The 21860-nt window shown below is 44.4% G+C and overlaps 2 protein-coding genes across 2 annotated transcripts; one reads left to right on the top strand and one right to left on the bottom strand.

Moving 5' to 3' along the window:
• Positions 1-3503: 3503 nt before the first annotated feature.
• LOC136788103 (proline-rich protein 9-like) lies at positions 3504-5393 on the top strand. The gene is made up of 2 exons (XM_066986006.1): positions 3504-3604; positions 4590-5393. Exons 1-2 carry the CDS (start codon positions 3512-3514, stop codon positions 5136-5138), a joined length of 642 nt encoding a protein of 213 aa, XP_066842107.1. The 5' UTR covers positions 3504-3511; the 3' UTR covers positions 5139-5393.
• Positions 5394-11118: 5725 nt separating this feature from the next.
• LOC106049224 (keratinocyte proline-rich protein-like) lies at positions 11119-15099 on the bottom strand. The gene is made up of 2 exons (XM_048049320.2): positions 14956-15099; positions 11119-13111 (listed from the first exon to the last, which is right to left on the bottom strand). The coding sequence occupies exon 2, from the start codon at positions 13088-13090 to the stop codon at positions 12146-12148; it is 945 nt and encodes a 314-aa protein (XP_047905277.1). The 5' UTR covers positions 13091-13111; positions 14956-15099; the 3' UTR covers positions 11119-12145.
• Positions 15100-21860: the final 6761 nt, after the last annotated feature.

Genomic DNA, 21860 nt, shown 5'->3' on the forward strand with positions numbered 1-21860 from the left:
AAACTCAGTGTTTTAAAAGGATGGGGCCTTTGTAGCAGAGAGCAGACACTTCATCGCTAGGTGGGCATAACAAGTTTATGCCATAGGACGAGGAACAGAGACCCTTCTTCCTGAACCACTGAAAATTTACACTACCTCTATGAAACTATCATAAACGTTTGGGAGAAAAGTGAAGTTCAGCATGAACAACTACAGAAGGCCTGCAGTTTTTGCTCTCAGGCAACATGCTCTGAGCTCTAACATGTATTCCTCAGAGATCAGGACACTGCTTTGTTCAGTAAAATAAAAGTCCTAAAGAAATCCAGATTCCCATTCCAAAGTGTTGGGAAATCAGAGCAAATACCTGCAGTAGTCGGAAGGCAAAAGATACAATGGATGAGTTATTTTTTGTCAACCACAGCTAGTTCCTCTTTTTCAGATTTAATTGCATTCAGATGCTCACTTGTCATTCTTCATGGAGCACTCACCTTCCTGAGTAAACAGGAAAAGAGGCGGATAGTGCAGTTTGGGATCCTCTCAGCCCCAGAAGTAATGATGTAATTACTTGATCAAATAGTCCCGAGGGCATGGACTAGACAAGCCACTTGTTTTCATGTGAGGCTAATTGCATTCTGCACTCAGACTCCTGGCATCTCAGCTATGCGAGGATTTCCAAAGCTGGAGCGAGGTCGGGCAGCCTGGGACCGGCCCGCCCTGGAAGCTGCCCTCTGTGCCGTGCATGTTCCCAGTTGTGGTAGGGAATGATGAGAGGGGAAAGTCAGGTGTAATGACGCCAAGGACTTTAAGATTTAATTGCAGCAAAGTGCAGGAATGTCCTGGGAAGGCCTTGCCATGTTGAGAACAGGGGGAGAATCTTTGATTTCTATGAAAATGCTTTGTTCACTCAAATGTGGGTAGTGTACTATATGGGATGTTGTGCATACACAAAGCTTCTTCTAGTACAGGGTCTCATATGAAATCCCCAATGCCAGCCGGTGCTGGATGCAACAGAGGAACAAATCTTACTTACGAAGTTTTTGGGTAAACCAAAGGATTCAAAGAAAGCCACAGGTGTCATACTTTTGACATGTTTAGGAGTTTTTGAAATAGTTATTTTACATTAGCAGAAATCCAGCTAACAGCCCAAAGCAGTGCATACTGAAATAGTTGCACAGGGAAGAATTTCAGTTTAGGAGGTTTCCATCAAAAATTATGACATCTACAGATATTGAAGTTGTGTATTTGTGTTAACAATCACATCTCTGTGACCATGGTGTGTTTCACATCTGCAGGCAAAATTTTTATAGGTATAGGAAGAGATCTCCAGTCTGGATGTGCCACCATCTTTGGTAGCTCTTGGTGGTGAGATATGAGGTCTCTCTTGGATTATTGGGAACCAAGTGTGTTGACTATGCCTTTTTTTTTTTTTTTTTACACTGATTTCTTCATAAACATTTTTCTGAACACCAGAGTACTTTGCCCAAGGGGCTCCTCTTCTGCAGCACCAGCCAAACCTCTGGGTAGAAGAAGTGTCACTCTGACTCCTTCTGGGATCCAGGAACCTCTTCTTGTTCAGGTTGCTCTCTGCTGTCCTCTTTTCATCAAATAGCTACTCATTGCACCAGCCTCTGCTTCTGCAAGTGAGCTTAATGTCTACCATTTAATTAAGTAGATCCCAGAAGCTGCAGCTTTGGAAAATCATTTCTTTCCAGTTCTTTTGCCAAAGGATGATGGCCGTAAACGGATGTCGCTGTGGAGTCCTGACTCACTGAACTTAATGTGACTAGTCAAATAGCCAAATTGCTCATAAATATAATAGAGATCCACAAATAAGTGTCAATTAAAAATAATAATCCATCCCTCTGGTGTTCCCACATATTACAAATGCAGATCAATTTATATCTCCTAAAATATCTATTTCTCCTGGAAGTTGTTACAATTTCTTGCTAATCAAATATAACAATAGGGTTCACAATAACACACTATAGAAAGGGAGACGTAGAACCAGTCATCACCATTGGTTTCAGAAATGAGCCTGGAGCCCCAGGAAAGCATGAACGGTACAAACCAGGCCAAGAGAACCCCCCCAGCAGGATAAGCGATGGAGGTAGCTGCTGCGAGGGGACCTAGAGGAGCTGGAGGGCAATTGCTGGTATTGCATAGCAGGGTTAGTGCTAGGTGGAGAAGATGGGGAGATGTTTATCCATCAAAATACTAGACACATAAATCTCATCTGGTTGCTCTCAGTATGTTTTATCATCTGTGGGGCCTATTTGTTGCAGTCATGGCTCTTCCTCCTCACCCTGAAACAGATACGTAACATGAGCAAGACCCACTCTACAAGTCCCTATTCCTGTCATCCAGAAAAGCTGCTGGTGCAAGTCTGGGGGGAAAAAAGGCACATGATGCAGCACGTCTATGCTGCAAATGAAGAGAGGAGTGGAAAGAATGAACAAACCATGAAGTGCTCCCAGGAATATGCCAAGAGCAATGGAAATCTGCTCACATGAGTTTAGGTCAGGAACTCCAGTTCCCCTATGTAAACACTAGAAAGGAATTGGCGCCAATGCCTGTCATTCTCCAGCAGAACTCCTGATGTCTAGTATAAACAGGATGCACTGCTCATGTTGAATGGATTGTTGCTGTTTTTTTCCGCCCATTCAGCAGTTTTGTAAGTGATCTAGTTGGGGAATTTGGCCACCTAAATGTAGCCCAGTGATCATATTCCACCTCTGTGATTGGAATATCTTGGAGAAATAAAGATTTTCTGTGCTGTGAAGCTGAGTGACATATCACAACTAGGAAAATATTTCAATAGCTAACATGGAGTTCTGGGCCTAAAATCCACTTAAACTGAAGTACTTTACACTGCTCTGGCAATGAAAAAATAGGTCTTTAAAACATGTGCCCCTCTGTTTTGCCCCGAATGGCTTGAAGAGGTCCTCAGGGTGACTGGAGTTGTGTCACCATTGGCATTGCCAAGCATGAATGCTGTTAATAGGGCAGCAGTATGGAGAGGAAGGGGCTGGGTGTATTTAATGTTTAAAAAGGTCCTGGAGAAACAGAAACCTCAATATACTGTGGAAATATTGATGGCACACTGTAGCATTAGCTCCCTCTTACCATGAGAATTAGGACAAAAGATTTCTCATAGTAAATCAAATCAATTGCCCATCTTTACTAATAATAGCCATCTGTACTTACTTCATTGAAAATACAACTAAGGTATCATTCAGACATTTAGGAAATAAGGAGTTTAAAATATCCAAGCATACTAAATCTTTTTGGAAAAGCAATTAATGCTGTACCTATCTGATTATTATTTTTTGATTACTGTGCCATTCCCGTTGGGAACCGCATGACTTGGGTATTAGGTGGAAACAGAATTTGCTCAGGATCACATGCCTTGCCTGGAAGAAGGTTTCCATCAAAAATTAGGTTGTAAACAAATATGTAAAGCATGTATAGGTGGAGCTTATTCAAGTTGTTAGTGGTCAGGTGTCCATACCCCTGGGCTCCTTCGTTTCCGGAGATGACGCCACGCAAGCCATATAAAAAGGTTTGCATTTTGATGCCCACATCAGTTCATTTGACTTCTCCCTCACTCACTTGTGTTGGTGAACTGGTAAGTCTTTCTTGGATTTATCAGGGAATAATATGATAACTGTGTTACTCTGTTGTTCTGGTCAAAAGAATATACTAGCTATCACAGGAGAGCTTTGCTTCAAGTGTTCCTGTTCCAGGATTTTGTCTTGGGATAGGGGGGAGAAATGTTTGACCCTTTTAGAATTTGCTCTTCCTTAAGTAGCTTGCAAACATCCTGTCACCTCTTGAGAAACTATCTGTCTCTTATCCTCCTTCATATTCAATCTTCATTAATTTATTTAAACCTCATTAAGTCAGGAAATTATATAAATTACTGGATGCTGCAGAGTAAGACCTGGGACTTCAAAAGAGATGGCTGGGAAGAAGCACTGTCAGTAAGAAGGAAGCTGCAGGACACCTGAGGGCTGCACTGCAGGAGGCATCTGGGAGAAATCAGGATGAGGAATTGAATCAGAAATAGGAGCTGCAGCCTCTGGCCCAACCCTTCCCTTATGAAGGGATAAGCCCATTAATTTTGATGCAACTCCAATGATGAACCACGATATACAGCAGGGAGAGCGTCTGAACTTGTGGTCTTTGGGCTTTATCCTCTGGGATTAGCAGCTCAACATCTACACAAACGGGGATGTGCTCTGTGGTGTGTTTGAGGAACTGAAAAACTGGGGGCTCTGGAACATCTGACGACTTAATTAAGAAAATAAGGAAATAGACTATTTTCACGTTATGGCTTCTTCAAAGGTAAACTGTGTGCAACTGTTAAGGGTTTATGGTTGTAGTTTCTCTAACAGCGATGCTTGCAGGTCCCAAGAAAGGAATAATCTGGTAGTGCTAGTTGTATGTATTTGAATGCAGAAATCATTCACACATGCAACTTTTCCTAAGAGGCCTCTTCTGAGTCCACCAGCTAACTGCTATTTATGTTTTAAGGGCTTAGGTTGGGAACTGTGGCTTACGGAGAAAAGACAAATGTCCTGATCTTGTCTCTCTCTTGTCTTTGCCTCCAGCTTTGCCAGCACCCCAGAAGGATGTCTTACTACGAGCAGTGCAAGCAGCCCTGCCTGCCCCCTCCCATCTGCGTGCAGAAATGCAACCAGTGTGTGGAGCCCTGCAAAACAGTGTGCGTGGAGCCCTGCAGCAACATCTGCGTGAAGCCATGCTCCACGCAGTGCGTGGAGGTCTGTGCCCCTAAGTGTGTGGAAGTCTGCCCGGCTCCCTGTGCCTCCGAGTGCACCACATGCTGCACCACCCAGTGCGTGGAGCCCTGCAGCACCCAGTGCACCACCCAGTGCACCACCCAGTGCGTGGAGCCCTGCAGCACGCAGTGCGTCGAGGTCTGTCCCCCCACATGCATCGATGCCTGCATAAAGCCCTGTGCCACCCAGTGCCCGACCCACTGCACCACCCAGTGCGTGGAGCCCTGCATCAGCCAGTGCAGCACCAAGTGTGTGGAGCCCTGCCCGCCGGCATGTGTGGAGGTGTGCGCTAAGAAGTGTGATACATGTGAGACCGTGTGCCTGGAGCCATGCAGCACCGTCTGCTCTCACCCATGCTAATTGCCTTAATTGAATGGGCCTTGCGAGCACCCCCAACACTTTGGTGCATTGCAATATCCACGGGCTCATGAGCATCCATGGAATGAAATACAGATTACAGACCCACCTGCGACGTACCAAGACCTCTCCCGACATGGCTATCCCACATTTTCTTTGACTTGGAAAATATTTCTCTGAATTTTTCCAGCCTGGACCTTTTCTTCCTATGCTACTTCTGCTAGTTCTACCTCAGCGCCTTTTTCTTGGTAACTGCGGTTGGCCATTATTATACCACGGGGCATCTTGGGAAGATATTCTGCAGAGGCTGTGCTGTGAGCAGTTGGTGTTGGAAGATGTCTCCCCTTCTATTCTATAATTCTCATCTTGTCTTTTAATGCATGTCTTCTTGCCTTTCAATGTCTATGTGCAGCAATAAAAATTGACCATCGATGGCATGATGTGTCTTCTGTCTTTCTTTTGTCCCCCAGTTGCTGTGTCTTTGGACCCAAGAACATCTTCCTTTAGATTCCTTTTAAAAAGCTGGTGTGGCTGTAGAGGATTTGTGTCTAAAATGCAGTGCTGTGAACAGAGAGAGCACGCATTAAAACGTTGAACAATATTAATACCATAAACAAAACATCAGCTGATGAACACTTTCCTGACAGATATCACAGTTCTGTTCTACCTCAGAGTAATGATACAAAATTATTTTTGATCTTTATGTCTCTGGATTTTGGGGCCAAATCTTAGGAACTGTTAAAACATAAATTTAAGCAGAAGAAAGCCCCAAACCCAAGAGAGAAAGCATTGAAACATACTGGTGGGTTTTTAATTATTTATTTAAATCAATCTGATGGAGATGAAAATGGTATTTTCAGGGAACCTTTCCCACGATCCTCACTGACTAAAGATAGAAAGTAGGGGATTCGGCTTCAGGAGATGAATGTTTTTGTGGTTCAGGAACAGGTCCTAGCCCTGCAAGATTGCAGTTTTGGTCCAAAGTTTGCTGTAGATACTTCGTGCGGCTTTGGGCAAGTCTCGCCGTTGTTATCTATCCATTCCCCATCTGCAACGAGGAGAAGTTACCTCCCCAGCTGATAAAGTAGTTGGCATTTCAGGTTCATTAACACCTGGCAGGGGACAATAATATTTTAATCCACTTACATATGCATCCTCTTTATCTAGAGACACAATTTTGAAACTGAAGGAGGCCCATTGTCTGGATGGATGTTGTACCCATTTAGATGTCGAGTTTTAGAGACAACGCTCCCATTGTCTTACATACCGTGCATGTGACTTGCTTACCTCTGTCTCCATGATGGCCATACAATTTCCATGTCTGGGATGAAGAGAATTATTACCTACCTACTATATCATTATGTCAAGGGTGGAGAAGGACTAATCTAGAAAAGAAAAGAGTTATATTTAGGTGTGTGTAAACACTGTTACCAAATCAGCATCTAATGAAACCTTGTGTGCAGGTGTAGAGAGTTTGACAGTAGATTACTTTTTGTCTTATTTCTGTCAATGCCAAATGGTGATATCATCAAATAGGAATAATAATAGACAAAATACTGTATCTCACTAAGACAAACAAATTCTACACCGGAACATGCCTTCAGTTCAAATAAACAAACCAGTGGTGGACCAGATATTTAACAACAAGAAAGGGGAAGGGGAGACTAAGAACATGCACCTCCAATTCTACTGTTGAACCCAAACCTTTAGGGATCCAACACAGAACTTTGCCATCCACAACCTCACAAATGACTGCTTGCTGCTGCCACATACTTCACATCAATGCCCAGTTTCAGGCATGGAAAATGTCTTAGTCAGGAAGTCATATGCAGCTACTAAGGAGCTCTGTCCCACAGGTTAGTCACCCATAATTGATGTCCAGTCTTCTTCATCCAGATCTATAAGACGTTAGTCATTTAAAATTTCCTCTCTTTTCTTCTCTCTCCGCTGCAAACTCTGGACCAGGCACAGTAATGACAGATGTGAGCACGCTGCTCCAAAAACACTAGAGGAAGTGGACAAAGAGACCTGTTGGGCTGTGCTCATCACGCTTCCTGTGCCTGTAGGAACATGTGTTGCAAAAGCCCTGACACATTGCTCTCCTATGCACCTGTGGTTAATGTTGAGCATTGCTAAGGTTCTCCTATACATTTACAAAAATTAATGATGTTCGGTCCATGTTAACCACGCGATCATTAAGACCCCTGGTAAATCAGCAATGAATGGGCGACATTAAGGTGTGGGATTTTCCATTAGCACCTTCTGCTCTCCTACACCCAGTGGAAGCCATGTCCGTCATCTCTTTGCATATCACACCACTATAATGGACACTGGGCTGTAATTCATAGGGCTGAATGTGACCCCACAGGGCATAGCATTGAGGGATACACAAGGAAGGTTGAACTACCTTTTCCACTAGAGCTAGGAGCAATGTTTCAGTTGAAACAATTTCTCTATTCCTTCCTGGGAAAAAAAAATAAATCAAGAGGACTCTCATTTTTCTCTAACATAGGTCCATCCCCAGAAAAAGAAATCCTGCCACAACCCCAGCAAGCCAAACCCAGTGTTTGTAAATAAGAAGATTTAGTTCCATCAGTGAAAAACTAAGGGAAATTCTAAGAAAAGATAAGGGGAAAACTTTCCAATTTCTCAGTAGTATAAAAAGTTTCAGTCCCCTTTTGGGGAAGGAAAATGGAGAAGGACAGAAGCAAGAGCTGAAAACATGGAGTGCCAAATGTAGGCCTGCTGCCCTTCCTGGGAGCCAGGAAGGACGGGTCTCCTGCGTCTAGCTCCAACATATCTCATCCAGACAGAGATCTACCCTGGTGATCACAGACAAAAATTACTGGGGGACACCTAACCTTTATGCAAATGTCTTACTAACTCCAGAGTGAATCTGAGCTGGCCCAGAAAACTGAGTTCAGTTGTGGGATCTTTGCCCAGGGTCGGGACAAGATGAATTAATAATAAATTAGCCAGTTATTACCAGACTGGGTGTGCCTTGCATTAAAAACAACAAATCCCCCGCACCCAAAAGAGGAGGCATCTCTGACAGACCTTGACTGAAGTCCAGGAGTATGGAGGTGTCAGTGGAGCAGGTTCTGGTTGTGAAAGATTCTGGTCATCACATTAATCTGTTGTCATCAACTCCCAGGGCTGACTTCTGAAAGCGTATAAAAGCCTCCTGGTCGGGAGGCTCCTTAAACCAGGTGGCTCTTTCTTCCCTTCCTCCAACAGCAGAAGACGCTAGGTGAGTCCCTTCAAGCAGATTTTGCTCTACAGATCGGGGGTTCTGGTGCTCTGTTATTGGGAAACAGGATGATTTTTCTTCGTTTTGTTTCTCTAGTAGCAACTCCAACCCATCTCACTTTCAATTTCACCTCCACGAAGGTGAACACCATATTATGCTATTTTGAGACGGTCTGAGGCTCCATAGTGGCTGGCTGACTCTTTGATTCAGCAAGCCTGTGTTATCCTTCATCATTTTTTCGAGCTGATAAGAATCCTTTTGGATAACCATCAGGTATTTTGTATCAGATACCAAAGGATAGCATCCACCAACTCATTGTGCATATGTAGAGTAGCCATGTGCTGATCACCACAGCCTCCTGCATTTCCAGGGGCTCTGAGTTTCACTTTTTTGTACAAGATGTACAGCACACAGAAGGAGAACAGTTCACCTACGCCTACAGCCAGAGACATGGCTCCTGCTCTAAGGCTTTCTATGGTATTAGCAGAGACGTGGCTGTAGCCAGAAGGGATTGCTGTCAAGCTATTGTCTCTTTCAAAAAACATTTGCAACACAGAAATATCACTGTCTTTTTGCTCCTCTTGCAGCAGTTTTAAATATTGCTCTGAGGTTCTTTATGATCTAAGCATGCTTTCCTTACAATTTGCATTGCTTCTTAATCTGTCACTTGAAATATTCAGAAAACAATGAGCAGAAGGAAAGAAGGAAAAACCCTCTCATTATTTCTCTCCCTCTTCTTCTGTAACCGTTTACCTGTTGGGATCAAAACTTTGTTAGGGCAGTGCTTGCCTCTTATCCTCTTTTATGCTTATATACAGTTATGCCCCAAGGCCTCAGCAGAGTGGCTGAGCACCGTAGAACCCACACAAGAAGTGTGGGGAAGCTAAAACAAACTGGAGTCACAAACAAAAATTTGTGTGAACAGCAGCATCCTAAGTGATTTCCAAGTATTTTTTTGTTTGATTGTTTGTTTGTTTCTGTTGTTACTTATTTACTTATTTATTTATTTATCTATCGTGTTTTTACTGGTAGAATTAGATTTTAAAGGCTTTTCATTCTTAGCTTGATATCAAGGCTGAAGAACTGACTGAAACCTTAATATCAAGAAAGGAGAATTGTGTTGGGCTCAATTTAACTGGAATGGCACCTTGTTTTTCTTCCAGGTTTAGCCAAAATGTCTTCCCACCAGCAGAAACAGCAGCAGCAAATGCCTTCAAAATGCCAGGAAAAGTGTCCTCCAAAGTGTGTGGAGCAATGCCAGCCTCCAAAAGGACAAGCCAAGTGTCCTGTGAAGAGCATTCCGCAGCAGCAGCAGCAGCAGCAATGCCCAAAGCAGAAGTAGCACTAACAGCAATGGCTACGAAGTGCTGTGGAAGAGGCAAATGCATTTTTCCAAGCTCTCCCTCTGCCTGTTAGCTCTGCCAGAATAGCTGGGAATTTGCAACACACCTTCTTTGTTTGCAGGCAGAAATCATGTTACAAAGAGATGCAATTAATTATCTCAGATTTATTCACCTTCTGCTATAAATATGTCACGGGGGCATTTCCTTCTGATCTTTAATTTGGGACATGCTGCAATAAAATTGTAATTGACCTCATTATTTGCTGCCTGATATTTTTGTGCTTTACTTGTGTCATTCATTCTCTTTTGATTTCTTTTAGTAGTCAAAGAATCACCTTTAAGCATACACATACATATAGGGCTCACATACACTTGGGCCCATGTACATTTGCCTTCCAGATTTCCCATGGAGGAAATTGCATTCTCAGACATTGAATATTTATGTAGGGATTATAAAATCTTGCAAGTGTTTTTCACCCTGAACTGGAGCAAACTAAGGAAACTTGGTGTTCTGCAAGGTATAATATTCTGAAGTACGTTCCTGTGGAATCTATCAAAGCAATTAATTGTGAATTTGAGTCCCAGATATACTATAACTGCTGAGAGAAAAACAGTCTTTGGAAGTTCTTAACACTGAAAGGAAGCTTTTGCTTGCTCAGAAAGAATATTTTAAGTTCTAAAAGAATCAGAAATGGGATTTTGAATGTTGCCATTTCTCAGCAGGAAATACTGGCTCAGATAATTGATTTCCAGCCAGCTGTATGGCAAGGTGGGGGAGGAAAATTATCATAAAGGCAGAAGCTGTTGAATGCTATGAGAGTGGTGTCTCGCAGACAGACACAAATCTGTTCTGCAAACCAGAAGCCGTGTGTCTCAGAGTGATTCTGTGATCAGACGATGAGGTTGGCTGTATCTAACCCATCTAGCAAGTACAGGGCCAAACTAGCGAGATCACATTGCTCCTGGCTCATCTGAAGTGTGGGAAAAGCTTGTCTGCCTGTGCTTGCAACCCTCCTGATGGGCACACCCATGCCTTCTGCCTGCTGGAGGTCACGGGGTGGCTGTGAATGTGTTTAAATTGGGCAGACTGAGCACTGGGATAGCTGGGCATAAGCTGATGCCCTGTGTCCTGCTTTGGGATGGGGTGTCTTGCAGAGAGCTGTGTCAGTGCTATTAATTAGTGTTTCTGTGCAATCAGCCATCCCCTGGCTGGTACAGCCAAGGGGCTCTTGCAGGTGCCTGGAGGAGAGGAACAGAAGATCCAGGGTCCTCTGCAAGCACCCAAGTTTCTGAGTCCCAATTTGCCTGGTTTTCAGCCTAAAAAGTGAGCGATTTGCAAGCTGAGACTCCTTGTCCTCTTCATAAGCAGAAGATATTACAAGTATCCACAATTCAGTATTCAAAGTCATTTTTATTGTTGATTTTCACAGTGAAATAAACCTGGATACAATATCAGCCTAAAATAATTAGCGTTAAGCACCAAACACATACGCAACAGCACTGTGTGGTGAAATATGTTCCAGGGTGTAATTCTGACAGCACCGTGTGTGCCGCCTCCTTTATCCTGTCTAACAGCTGGAAGCCATGCATGAGGTTAAACTATTTCAAAACATGTCTGGGTTGCATTTAATTATCTATATCTTTTCCATAAATACTCTCAGCTCAAGCTGCTCTTTACACATCCTAGAAAATCAGAGGCGAGCTCTCTCAGGAAAGCGCTGATGACTACCAGCTCAGCTAAGCAGATAATTAAGAGGTGATGGCTCTTTTGTAAAAATCTTTCCTTTCCTCTAGCTGAATGGATTTTTTTTATTGCATAAAATATTTAGCACTGTGGATTCATGATTCAGAAAGCCTTCTTGCCATCAACCAGAACCCCTTAGCGGCAGGTTCTGCAGAAAACTCAAATCCTATTATTAATAGGCAAAAGCCTTAAATGCAAGGTGGGAGATGGCATTCGCATGCAGGGAGCTGGGGGGGGGGGGGGGGGGTTGTTGCATGAAAACCAGGAGGCAGTGTGCAGGTCTGCAGGATGAGCTGGCTCATTGGGTTGAGTTCAAACACTTAGCTTAATGAACCCTGGCTCCAGCCTGCCATCATGCTCTTCGGTTTCTCTCCAGGTGTTTGAAAGCCATGAATGGTTGGGAGAGGGCAGAGATTCAGGTTGCTGGAAAGTCGAATGCACATGCCTACACCACCACTCGAAGCCTTCCTATCTATTGACAGTCCTGATGTGTCGGTTAGTGTGTGGCTGTTAGTATGGGATAACACTAGCGTTAGTGGGGGGAGTTGGGAGCTGTGCTTCTTAACAGAAATTCTGCGGTGAAAAGGGTGTTGGAAAATGACCTTTGTGAGACAAGGGGAGAGGAGGTCTTGCATCCTGCTTCTCTCTTCAGGGCTTCCCTTGTCAGCTGCAAGTTACTTCTGCATCAATGGCCACTGGTTGGGCTGCTTCACCTGCTGCTGCTCGATGGGAGGATGCTTCTCGGGAAGGGAGCACTGCTCCGGCTCAGGGGTCGGCACCGGGATCTCCTTGCACTCCTGCTTCTCCTGGGCACATGGTTCAGGGTCAGAGCATTGAACAGGGACAGGCACCGGGATCTCCTTGCACTCCTGCTCCTCCTGGGGACATGGGGTGGGCACCGGGATCTCTTTGCACTCCTGCCTCACCTGAGGACATGGTTCAGGGTCAGAGCATTGAACAGGGACAGGCTTCGGGATCTCCTTGCACTCCTGCTTCTCCTGGGGACATGGTGCAGGGTCAGGGACAGGCACAGGGACCTCCTTGCATTCCTGCTTCTCCTGGGGACATGGTGCAGGTTCAGGGCATTGAACGGGAGTTGGCACAGGGATCTCCTTGCACTCCTGCTTCTCCTGGGGACATGGTGCAGGGTCAGGGCTTGGAACAGGGACTGGCACGGGGATCTCTTTGCATTCTTGCTTCTCCTGGGGACATGGTGCAGGTTCAGGGCAGATAACAAGGGCGGGCTCTGGCATCTCTTTGCATTCTGATTTCTCCTGGGAGCATGAAATAGGCTCAGGGTGTGATACAGGAGGGAAAGTTGGTGGTAGCTTGGTTTGCTGCTGCTGCTGCTGTTCCTGGGGTGGACACTCAGGTATTACGACCACTGGTGCTTCTCCCTTGTCTGGTTCCACCAAGGGTGCTTGCAATGGCTCTGTTTTCTCTGGGCACTGTACCACAACTACTGGGGTTGGGTCTGGGACTTGGACTTCAGGTTGCTGCTGTGGACATGGGACCTGCTCAGGGCATGGAACTGGCTCTTGGCTTTGCTTTGGAATCGTTTTGCTCAGGCCAGGTGGGAGGGTGATTTCCTGCTTGCACTGCGTCTGATTCAAAGACATCTTTGCAGGAAACAAGATTATCTGAAAGAAATGTCAGAGCGTTATTGTGTCTGCTAAATGAACTCCAATGGGATAAGGATGAAACAATTATAAGAAACATTAATCATCTGCAACAGTAAAGTTCTCTTAGCTTGCCCTCAGTTACCCAATGTAGGCTGGCTCAGAAGGAATTATGATTTGCTGTTTCTTTTTCATCCTGTCTTTCAGCTCCTGCTCTGACTCTACCTTATCTTGTTCCTCCTTTCAGTTCTGCAATGTGGGACAGCCCTGTCAGGTCTAACAGAGATGGAGTCACTCCTTTGAACTTGGAGCTGATTTACATTTCAGAGCTATTCCGCCTGTTGCTTAGCCCTTCCCAACGTGTTAGCTCCCTTTCATTTCTTTCCTGGGGGACTGATGAGAGGAGCTGGAAAATAACAGATTTTCTGGTTTGATAGAAGTTTCAGAAAGTCAAAAAATAATAATAATAATAATAATAATAATAAAACGATGCTGAAGACAAGCATTTAAAAGCATGTGGTATTTCAAAAAGTAGAAGAATATAAATCTGGGGCCAACAGAATATTCCACACTGAAAAAAATGAAATACTTAATTTGATTTTGCCCATTTTGAAATGGTTTCCAGATTTTTCTTGGAAATCAAAAAATGAGGTGCTAAGGCCCCAGGGTGGACCTCCTCAGTAAGCTAATGTATTTCTGTAGTATTGAGGGCCTTTACAGTAACTATGTAATAGGCCAACTCCACCTTTTGGTATTGCTATCACTCACTTCACTAATGATGCAATGGACTTGAGGCTACCTGTGTCACGGTCCTGCTAACTGTCATGGAAAAAATTAGCAGTGGTGATGCTGTCCTACATTTCTGGATTATCATGGCCATTAAGGATGCATGTAGCTTGCATGAATCAGAATAATCAGGAGGGATTTCTTCTCCCAAGGTCATTAATATGCAACAGGCCAAATGATTTTTCCTAACAATTTATGAAACTCCCTCTCTTTGGTGTGCTGCTGAAGGTAGGACCAGGTTTGGCTGGCCTCGTGCTGTGTCTCTGGCAATTCCTATGCTGCTCTTTTTCTAAAGTCAATCTAAGAGCACAAATAAAAGGTTAGAACCATGGAAGCATGAATTGGAAAGGGTATTTCTAAGTCCTATCCACAAAGGAATGGAGCCAACACAGGTCAAGTGAGTGTGTGCAAGTTTGTTCTCCCTTCCCCACTGCACCTGCCCCTCTTAGCACATCTTTAAAGCAAATTCATTCCTCTCTTTCCCATCCTCCTAGATCATCTAGATCAGTGTCTGGTGTCTCTTGCTATTTCCTTTATAAGGATATGATAGCATCTTAAGTCCAATTAATATATTGGTTAGCAGGAATGACAAAGCTCAAGAGGGATATTTTCACCTTTCTGCTCCGTACAGTCCCTCGTAATCACAGATCTGTCTTTTCCAAATACAATTCTTCGATTAAAGTTTTTAAAACATTCATGTTATAAATAGAAGAATCATAGAAAGTGGGTTTAGATTGAACTTTAGGAGGCCATTAGACTTTCTCCTTCCCTGAAGGCAGGATCAGTTATACTTAAACCAATATAATTTTATCTAATCTCTGCTTCAGAAAGGATCTAATTTAGTACTTGACTATCCTCAGATTTACACACAATCTGAACTTGCCTTGCAGAGTCATCCCCAGCCTACCTGTACTACCCCAATGCCAACAATTTCTCTCCCTTGTAGGAATCCTTTGCATATTCAAAGGTATCAAATAAAACGCTTCTTTAAAGACTCTGCCTACACTAAACCTCAGTAAAATTACAACCGGCAATAAAATTATAGGCATCACAAAAAGGATCAGTATTCTCTGACTTACCCAACCAGTCAACAGGGTGAAGCGTGAAGTCGAGTGGATGGTGGAGCATGGAGATTTGAGAACTTTTATACGGTTTCAAAGCCCTGCCTTCTGGGAATGAGTCCTCCTAGGTAATGAGCTCATTCTTTCACAACTGCTGTTGTGCATTTCCTCCACAGACTTGTTTTACACGTAGGCAGTGTGAAGAGACGGCTTTTGGTGCAGAATGCATTTTAATCCTGATTCTGACTAATCCGATTTACAAAAAACTTTCTCTGTGAATAAAGGTCATAGCCTCCAGTTAATACAGCCATTGCAGAGCCCACCGAGATCAGGGGTCTTGATGTGGTGTCAGCCAATGTGGTTCCACTTCAGCCCATGCAGCTGAGTCATTTCATACCAGCTAATGGTCTTGCCCCCACTTCTTTGGATGTCTTTGTGGTTTAAGACTGGGGGACTAATCTCGACTTCTCTCACCTCCTTTTCATCAATGAATTCTCTAAAGTGACTTTTTTTGTGATTCTTTCAGAGCATGATGGATGGGTTTGCTTTTTTCCCATTAAGATCTTTACAGATTTCATTCTTCTTTCATTTCAAAACAGATCATTTTGAATGCATATTATTGTCTATGGTGCAGAAGATTTAGCTCCCAACTATCCAAACATGACAGAATAGGGAGTTGAGTTTATCTCCATACATCATGTGAAAAGTAAAGGGACTTCTAACGGCATACAAAATTTATCACACCCCAATGGAACCAGGACATTGGGCTGCTTTGGTGCTAGGACAGCACTTGAAAAGATGTTTCAATATACCTGTGAAATTAAGGGAGCTGGTAGTGTATGCAGTGTATTCTCTTAACATAATTCCATGTAAAAAGTCTTTTGAGTGAAAACAGTTCACTGATTGTTATCCTCAACATCTCAAGAAGCTGTTGGGATATAAGTCACAGACCTCACTGCTGATGCTAGGATTATTTTCATCAGCAGAGAAGACGTGTCCCACACAGAGGTGAATTTCATCATATTTGGTTGTCTTGGGACTATCTTTGTCCTGTCTCCTCGATTTTACCAGAGCTTTTATCAGCACACACACTACAGATGCAATCGTTGCAACAGGCTGAGCTGGTACCCGACGTTGGTTGGGGTTCCTGGGGTGCAAATATAAAAACTGCTTCTAGCTGTGGTGTAACTTCCTCTGCTGATAGTTGTTTAGTAACTGAAGGACAGAACACCTGGATTTGAGACCACATCTTCTTTTCCCATGGCGTGACTTCACCCATGCAACTTCCCTTCTTACCTCACTGCAGGTGGGGCCCTGCCTTGCTGGTGTCAGGCTGGCCCTGGAACCTGCTTCGTTTTGGTTGCCTTTGCTAGCAAGGGGAACATCCCAATCTGGTGCCTACCCTCAGCGAAGGCCTCACCTCACTGCTGCAGCTGCTGCTCTGCTGGCACAAATTGTGGTTGTAGGTCTGGTGAAGGCAGGAACTAGGACACTTTCCAGCATTGGAGAACCTGCCCGTCTGCTTTCTAGGTAGCATCAGGCGTCGCGGTTATCAACATAGCCTTTCTGCTGAGGTTTGCTTTAGGACCTCAACCCTGCGGAGCAGGGCTAAAGTCAGGGGGAATATAGCAAGGGGGAATAAGCTCAGACTCATAAAAAACATATTTTGTAATGCACCTGTTGGCCTGCAGAGGACAGACCAGCTGGGTTCAGAAGAAGACGGTGCAAGTCATTAGATCAAATGTTGCAGCTGAGAAAAGTGAATGTGCACCTCCAGGCCAGAGCTCCAGTAACCTCTGCTCTGCCCATCAGTGAGAGAGAAACTGGGCACGTAGCACCTGTGGACCATTGCTGAGGTGCAGGTGCAACAAACCACAGCCCTGTGTTGTGACACTGCTTTTATTAAAGCAAGCAGTCGGGTTTCTGGAATATGTAGCCAGTTTGGTTGTCAAATTTCCAGCCTCGACTTGCAACATCCAGTGAGCAAGGAAAATCACTTTCCATAGCTGGAGGGGAGACGACCTGAACCATGTCTGGAGACCAGAAGGTGGGGCCATCCTGACCTTAAACCCTTGTTTGGATCCAGGTCTGCAGAGGCTTGGGGAGGTCACTTCACATCCATGTCAGCAACCTCAGCAGAAAAATGATGGTAATTATCATCGAAGAGGCTCTGAAGTCAGCCCGTGGAAAGGGAGTGAATGTTTTTCCCATAGTAGCGGCGTAATTGCTTTCCCCTTCCATGTGAATTGCACTAAGACTATTTTTAGAGGCAAATGCCATATGCAGTGAAACCTGCCTTACTCAAACCTCTGGGGAACTACGGGAGAAACGTGCATGAAGGAAGGCGGCTTGGCAGTGAACGTGGAGCTAAGCAGCAACTCAGCTCTCACCTGGCGGAGCCTGGCTCTGCTCCCAGCTGTTGCTGACGCTGTACCACTAATTCCAGGCAATGCAACACCACAGATGATAAAAATACTGGCCTGAGCCCGTCCTTCTTCCTAGAGAGAAAATGCCACTCCAGGTTCCACACAGCTTGTGCAGGTGCTGAGTTGCCCTCAACCCCTCAGAGGCTTTCCAAATGCTGATCAGGTAATTAATTAATTAGGTCCCCAAGAGTCTAAGATGCCCAGGGAGGTATGCAGCAGTTACGTTAGCAATTCCAAATGGAGATTTGTAGCTAATTTACCATGAGTGTCTCAGTATCTTTAAGGTCCCTGCAGCTATAGTACTTCAGTCTGAAGGAAGGGATGAGCGTTTTTAGAAGCAAAGAGCACTGCAGAGAACTGCAACTCAGGATGTGAAATCCTTGCCTCACGTCTGCAAGCGTGCTCTTTGATTTTTGTCCATCCAGTACTTTGAACCTTTATGCACAGAGAAAATGATTTGTGGAAATTATTGCACTCCTGGATTTCATGTCTTGGTGTGATTCAGAAGTTGCTGAACTGGATCTCCCAAGACATGGCTCGCCCAGTGGCTTAATTAGACACTGTTTCGTTAACACCCCAGCTTGTTCTTTATTATTGTGTCTGTCATCACTTTAGGGTGGACACCTTGATTAGCTCATCTCACGAGACAAAAGACTTAATTACCAGTTACTGAATTTCCTGGTATCGGTCTGTCTGCCTGCAAGTCCAGTAGCTGATACTTCTGTAGACTTGACCTTCTCTCCTAGTGCCCAGGACTCTGAGCATCAAGTCATATTACAGGAGAAGAGAAACCGGTCTTCCACAGAGATGGTCAGATGTGTCAGTTTGCATGCTTTTTTTTTTTTTTTTTTCCCCTGCCTGTTCATGAACAATTCCTCTCCGTTTTTGCCATAACAGAGCACCCAAGCTTCCTAGGATTATTTTAACAGCTCTCAGGAAACACACACAGCTAAATCAGTTGTCTGTGACTCTACCTTCAGAGCAATAAAACCTCTTTTGTAAATTCACCAGCGTCCATCTTCAAGCTTTTTACATATTTTGCCTCCAATTCTCTGAGTTAGCAGCCAGTTCCAGAGCCTCCCTGCACTGCTTCTTGGAAATCTTCTAATTCCCAGCCTAAATGTATTCCTAACTGCTTGTGCAGGATTACTGTGCTGCTGAACAGATTGCCTCATTGAAAACCCATTGGGCACAACAGAAATACTCTCCAGTCAGTCATCACATCAAAGATCCTAATTCTCAATTGCTTCATTCATGCTCTGGAGCTCAGGAATGAACTTGTTGAAGTTAAGCCTGTCGTCAGCCTTTTCTGGCCCATGCACCAGGACACACAATTTACAGCAGGGCAGCCCGGGGGGTCACCCTGGATTTGTGCTCAGCTTTGCAGCACTGCTGCTGGAGAACAGGGAACAGCTGGGGTGCAGCATACCATTTCAGGCTTCCCATGTTCCTGGAAGGGGATGAAGTGTTGGCTTGCTGGAGTATCAGCCTCATGGTTTTCTGGCAGGTGCCTGGTGCAGCAGGGAGGTTCTTGGGGCACTGCTTGCGTTTGAATTAAGGTTGCTTTATCCTTCCCCCAGAAAGTCAGAAAAGACCTTGATTGTCTCCAAGGTTCAGGCCCTGCATTTGCTGCCTGCATGATTTTTGTGATTATCTCTGGAAGGACTGAAAATATGGGGATTTAGACCACAGTGTTTGGAAAATGCCAGAACAAGAACAAGGCTTCAGGTGTGGCCAACACAACAGCCTTCTGCAGCTAAAATACAAAATGCCTAAGAACAGGGAGTCTTCTCTCCTAAACACCAAGAAGAACAACCTGTGCTGTGAACTGGGCAGTTCTGGAGTCACGAAAATGCGTATATCATTTACAGCACAGGCCCCTCTCTGGGAGGCTGAACTCCTGGGGCTTATAAGGACCTTTCTGGGTCCCAGGCTCTTCCACTGAAATCAGTCTTTGCACTGATTTGTTGCTTCACTCTTGGGTTGGGTAAGTTTGCTTCTGATGAATCCATTAAAAATTGGTAATTAGGCTTGCTATAATATGACTTACTGTGAGGTTATAGTTCAGCGATGGCAATTTCAGACTCTTCCATTTGCAAATTGAATTAATTGAGGTTGAATTTCAGGAGCTGCAGGCTCTAGAAATTAAACTATTTCTTTTCCAACTGTTTCTGCATCCATGTAATGTCGCAGATTAATAGAGATAATCTTGGTTATACCTATGTCATTCCTGTGACTTTGATGGCATCACACCATTGCACAAAGGGATTATAGGAAAAGAATCAGGCCCAGAGGACTGAGAGATTATACAATCATGCCTTACATTATAATCCTAAAACTATGCTGTTAGTTGAATTACTATGGAAAAGGGAAATTTTAAAAGCTTAGTATGTTGAGACCATCTGATGTAATAATATGTTCTGGCTGACAGGACAAACTCCCTGGGGAGGGGAAGGAAGGGCTAAATCCAAGAGCAACAGGGAAGATTTCAAGGATCTGCGCAGCCTTGCACGAATGCTCTGTCTGACAAAACAGATTTTGATCGAACAGTGTTGTCCTCAGAGGCTTTTGGGCTGCAAACCAGTATTAATGTGGTTGAGGGCTGTAAAGGGAATATCTGACAAGGTCTGGGTGGTGAAAGGAACCCAGGCTAAATGAATATACAGCAAGAAGATAGCACGGGAGGGGTAATTATTGGTCTTCAGGTTCAAGAGAGAGAATTATCTTGGGTCCTCTCCTTTACATTGCTCTGAGATACTCATTAAAGTCGTAACAAACCTGAGCTCTCAGTTTGCTTCTTTCTAACACCTGTATGCAGATTAGGGTGCAGTTACCAGGGCTTCTAAGAGAAAGTGTTGCTGTTGCTGCTGCTTGATTCTCTTACTTCTCTTGATTTATTTTACCAAAAAAACAAACAAACAAACTAGCAAACCCAAAACAACAACAAAAGTGCATTTTTTTCTTCCTCAAATACATAAATACATTATTATTTTTTTTTCAGTTCCTGGCTTGCGAGAAGAATGTCTTCCCAGCTAACCAGCAGCAGTGCAAGCAAGCAGCCCCTCTGCCACCTACAGTAAGCAAAAGCCACACTGGAGCCAGTGGCAGAGCCAGATCCAGCAACAGCCAAAGAGAAAAGAAACCTCAGGAGAAGCCAGAGGAGCCGTTTTCTTCATCAAAATCAGAACCTAGGCAAAGCCCACTACTAGCTAAGGCACCACAAGCTCCCATTTCTGTGCCATCCCTGGAACAAAAGCAAAACCTGCTTTGGTAGGGGGTTGGACCTGGAGATCTTTCGAGGTCCCTTCCAACCCCTACAATTCTGTGATTATGTGATTCTGTGATTCTGTGAAAACCAGAAGGCGAGTCAGTGGCTTCCCAAGCAAAAGTGGCAGAGGAACAAAATGCAGGGCCTGCTGTGGTAACATCATGTTCTCACGTCTGGTGTGATAGAGCCTCCACTAGACATATTTCACAGCTTCATCCTCTGCAGCTGGGTGCTTCGGTGGCCGCTCGCTGTTGTCCTGTGCAGGGCAGTCAAGTTTTGGGTGCAATCAAGCATTGGGCACGTACCTCTGCACTCAGGTTTCTCTGGTTTTGGAAGCCCAGAAGATGCAGCTAATGGATGTGGGTGCCAGGGGGCAAGAAAGTTGCATCAGTGTTGAAACCCCATAGCTTGGCTCATGTATTTTAAAACTCACCAGGGCTATTGCAATCATGTAGTCAGATTTTCTGCAGAGGCTAACCTCCACTGAGCCTGGTAGCAACCAGAACAAAGAGGTGTGTTGGGGCTACTAATTGCAGAACAGCAAGAGTTCATTAAGCAATAAAAAGCTTTTAAAATATAGCAAGGAGTCTAAGAGAGGAGCATTTAATTCTATTGCATGATGGAGTTTGTATTTTGCCTTCAGTGCTGTTAAATCATTGAAGTAACGATACTGAAAATTTACTGCTTGCTGGGCTAATAATATGTTAAGTTTTATTATCTGCAGCCTGTATGCTGCTTTCTAATTACAAGTCTGATACAATACAAATGTGCAATCTCTTCTTATTCTCTTGTGCTTCCCTGTTCTCCATCTTCCCCTCCCTGCACACACCTCACTGCCTTACAGCGATTGAATGAACAGATTCCCTCTCCTGTGAAGCCCAGGGAACGCAGCCCAGCTACCATTTCAGTGCATGTTTTCAATGTCCAGAAACACATGTGCATGTAAGCTGGGATGGGGACAGGAGGCTGTGGCTGGGCTGCAGGGTGTGTTGCTGACTTAGGTTTAACTTCATGCCACTGCTTTGGTACAATAAGGAACACTCGGATATTAGGATGCAAAGGCAGTGGTCTGGGCTGAGTTCACAGGCTACCAGTTCAAACTTTTCCTGGAGAGAGAGGGCATTTGAAGGTGATTTCCCAGCTTCTGTTGGCCTGTTCTGCAAGGCTGTTGCAGGAGGTGGTTGCATGTGCATATGCTGCACTCTAGTGGCTTGTACAGCTCTGAGGAC

Source organism: Anser cygnoides, chromosome 33 (assembly GCF_040182565.1).
Source record: "Anser cygnoides isolate HZ-2024a breed goose chromosome 33, Taihu_goose_T2T_genome, whole genome shotgun sequence".
Taxonomy (NCBI): Eukaryota; Metazoa; Chordata; class Aves; order Anseriformes; family Anatidae; genus Anser; species Anser cygnoides.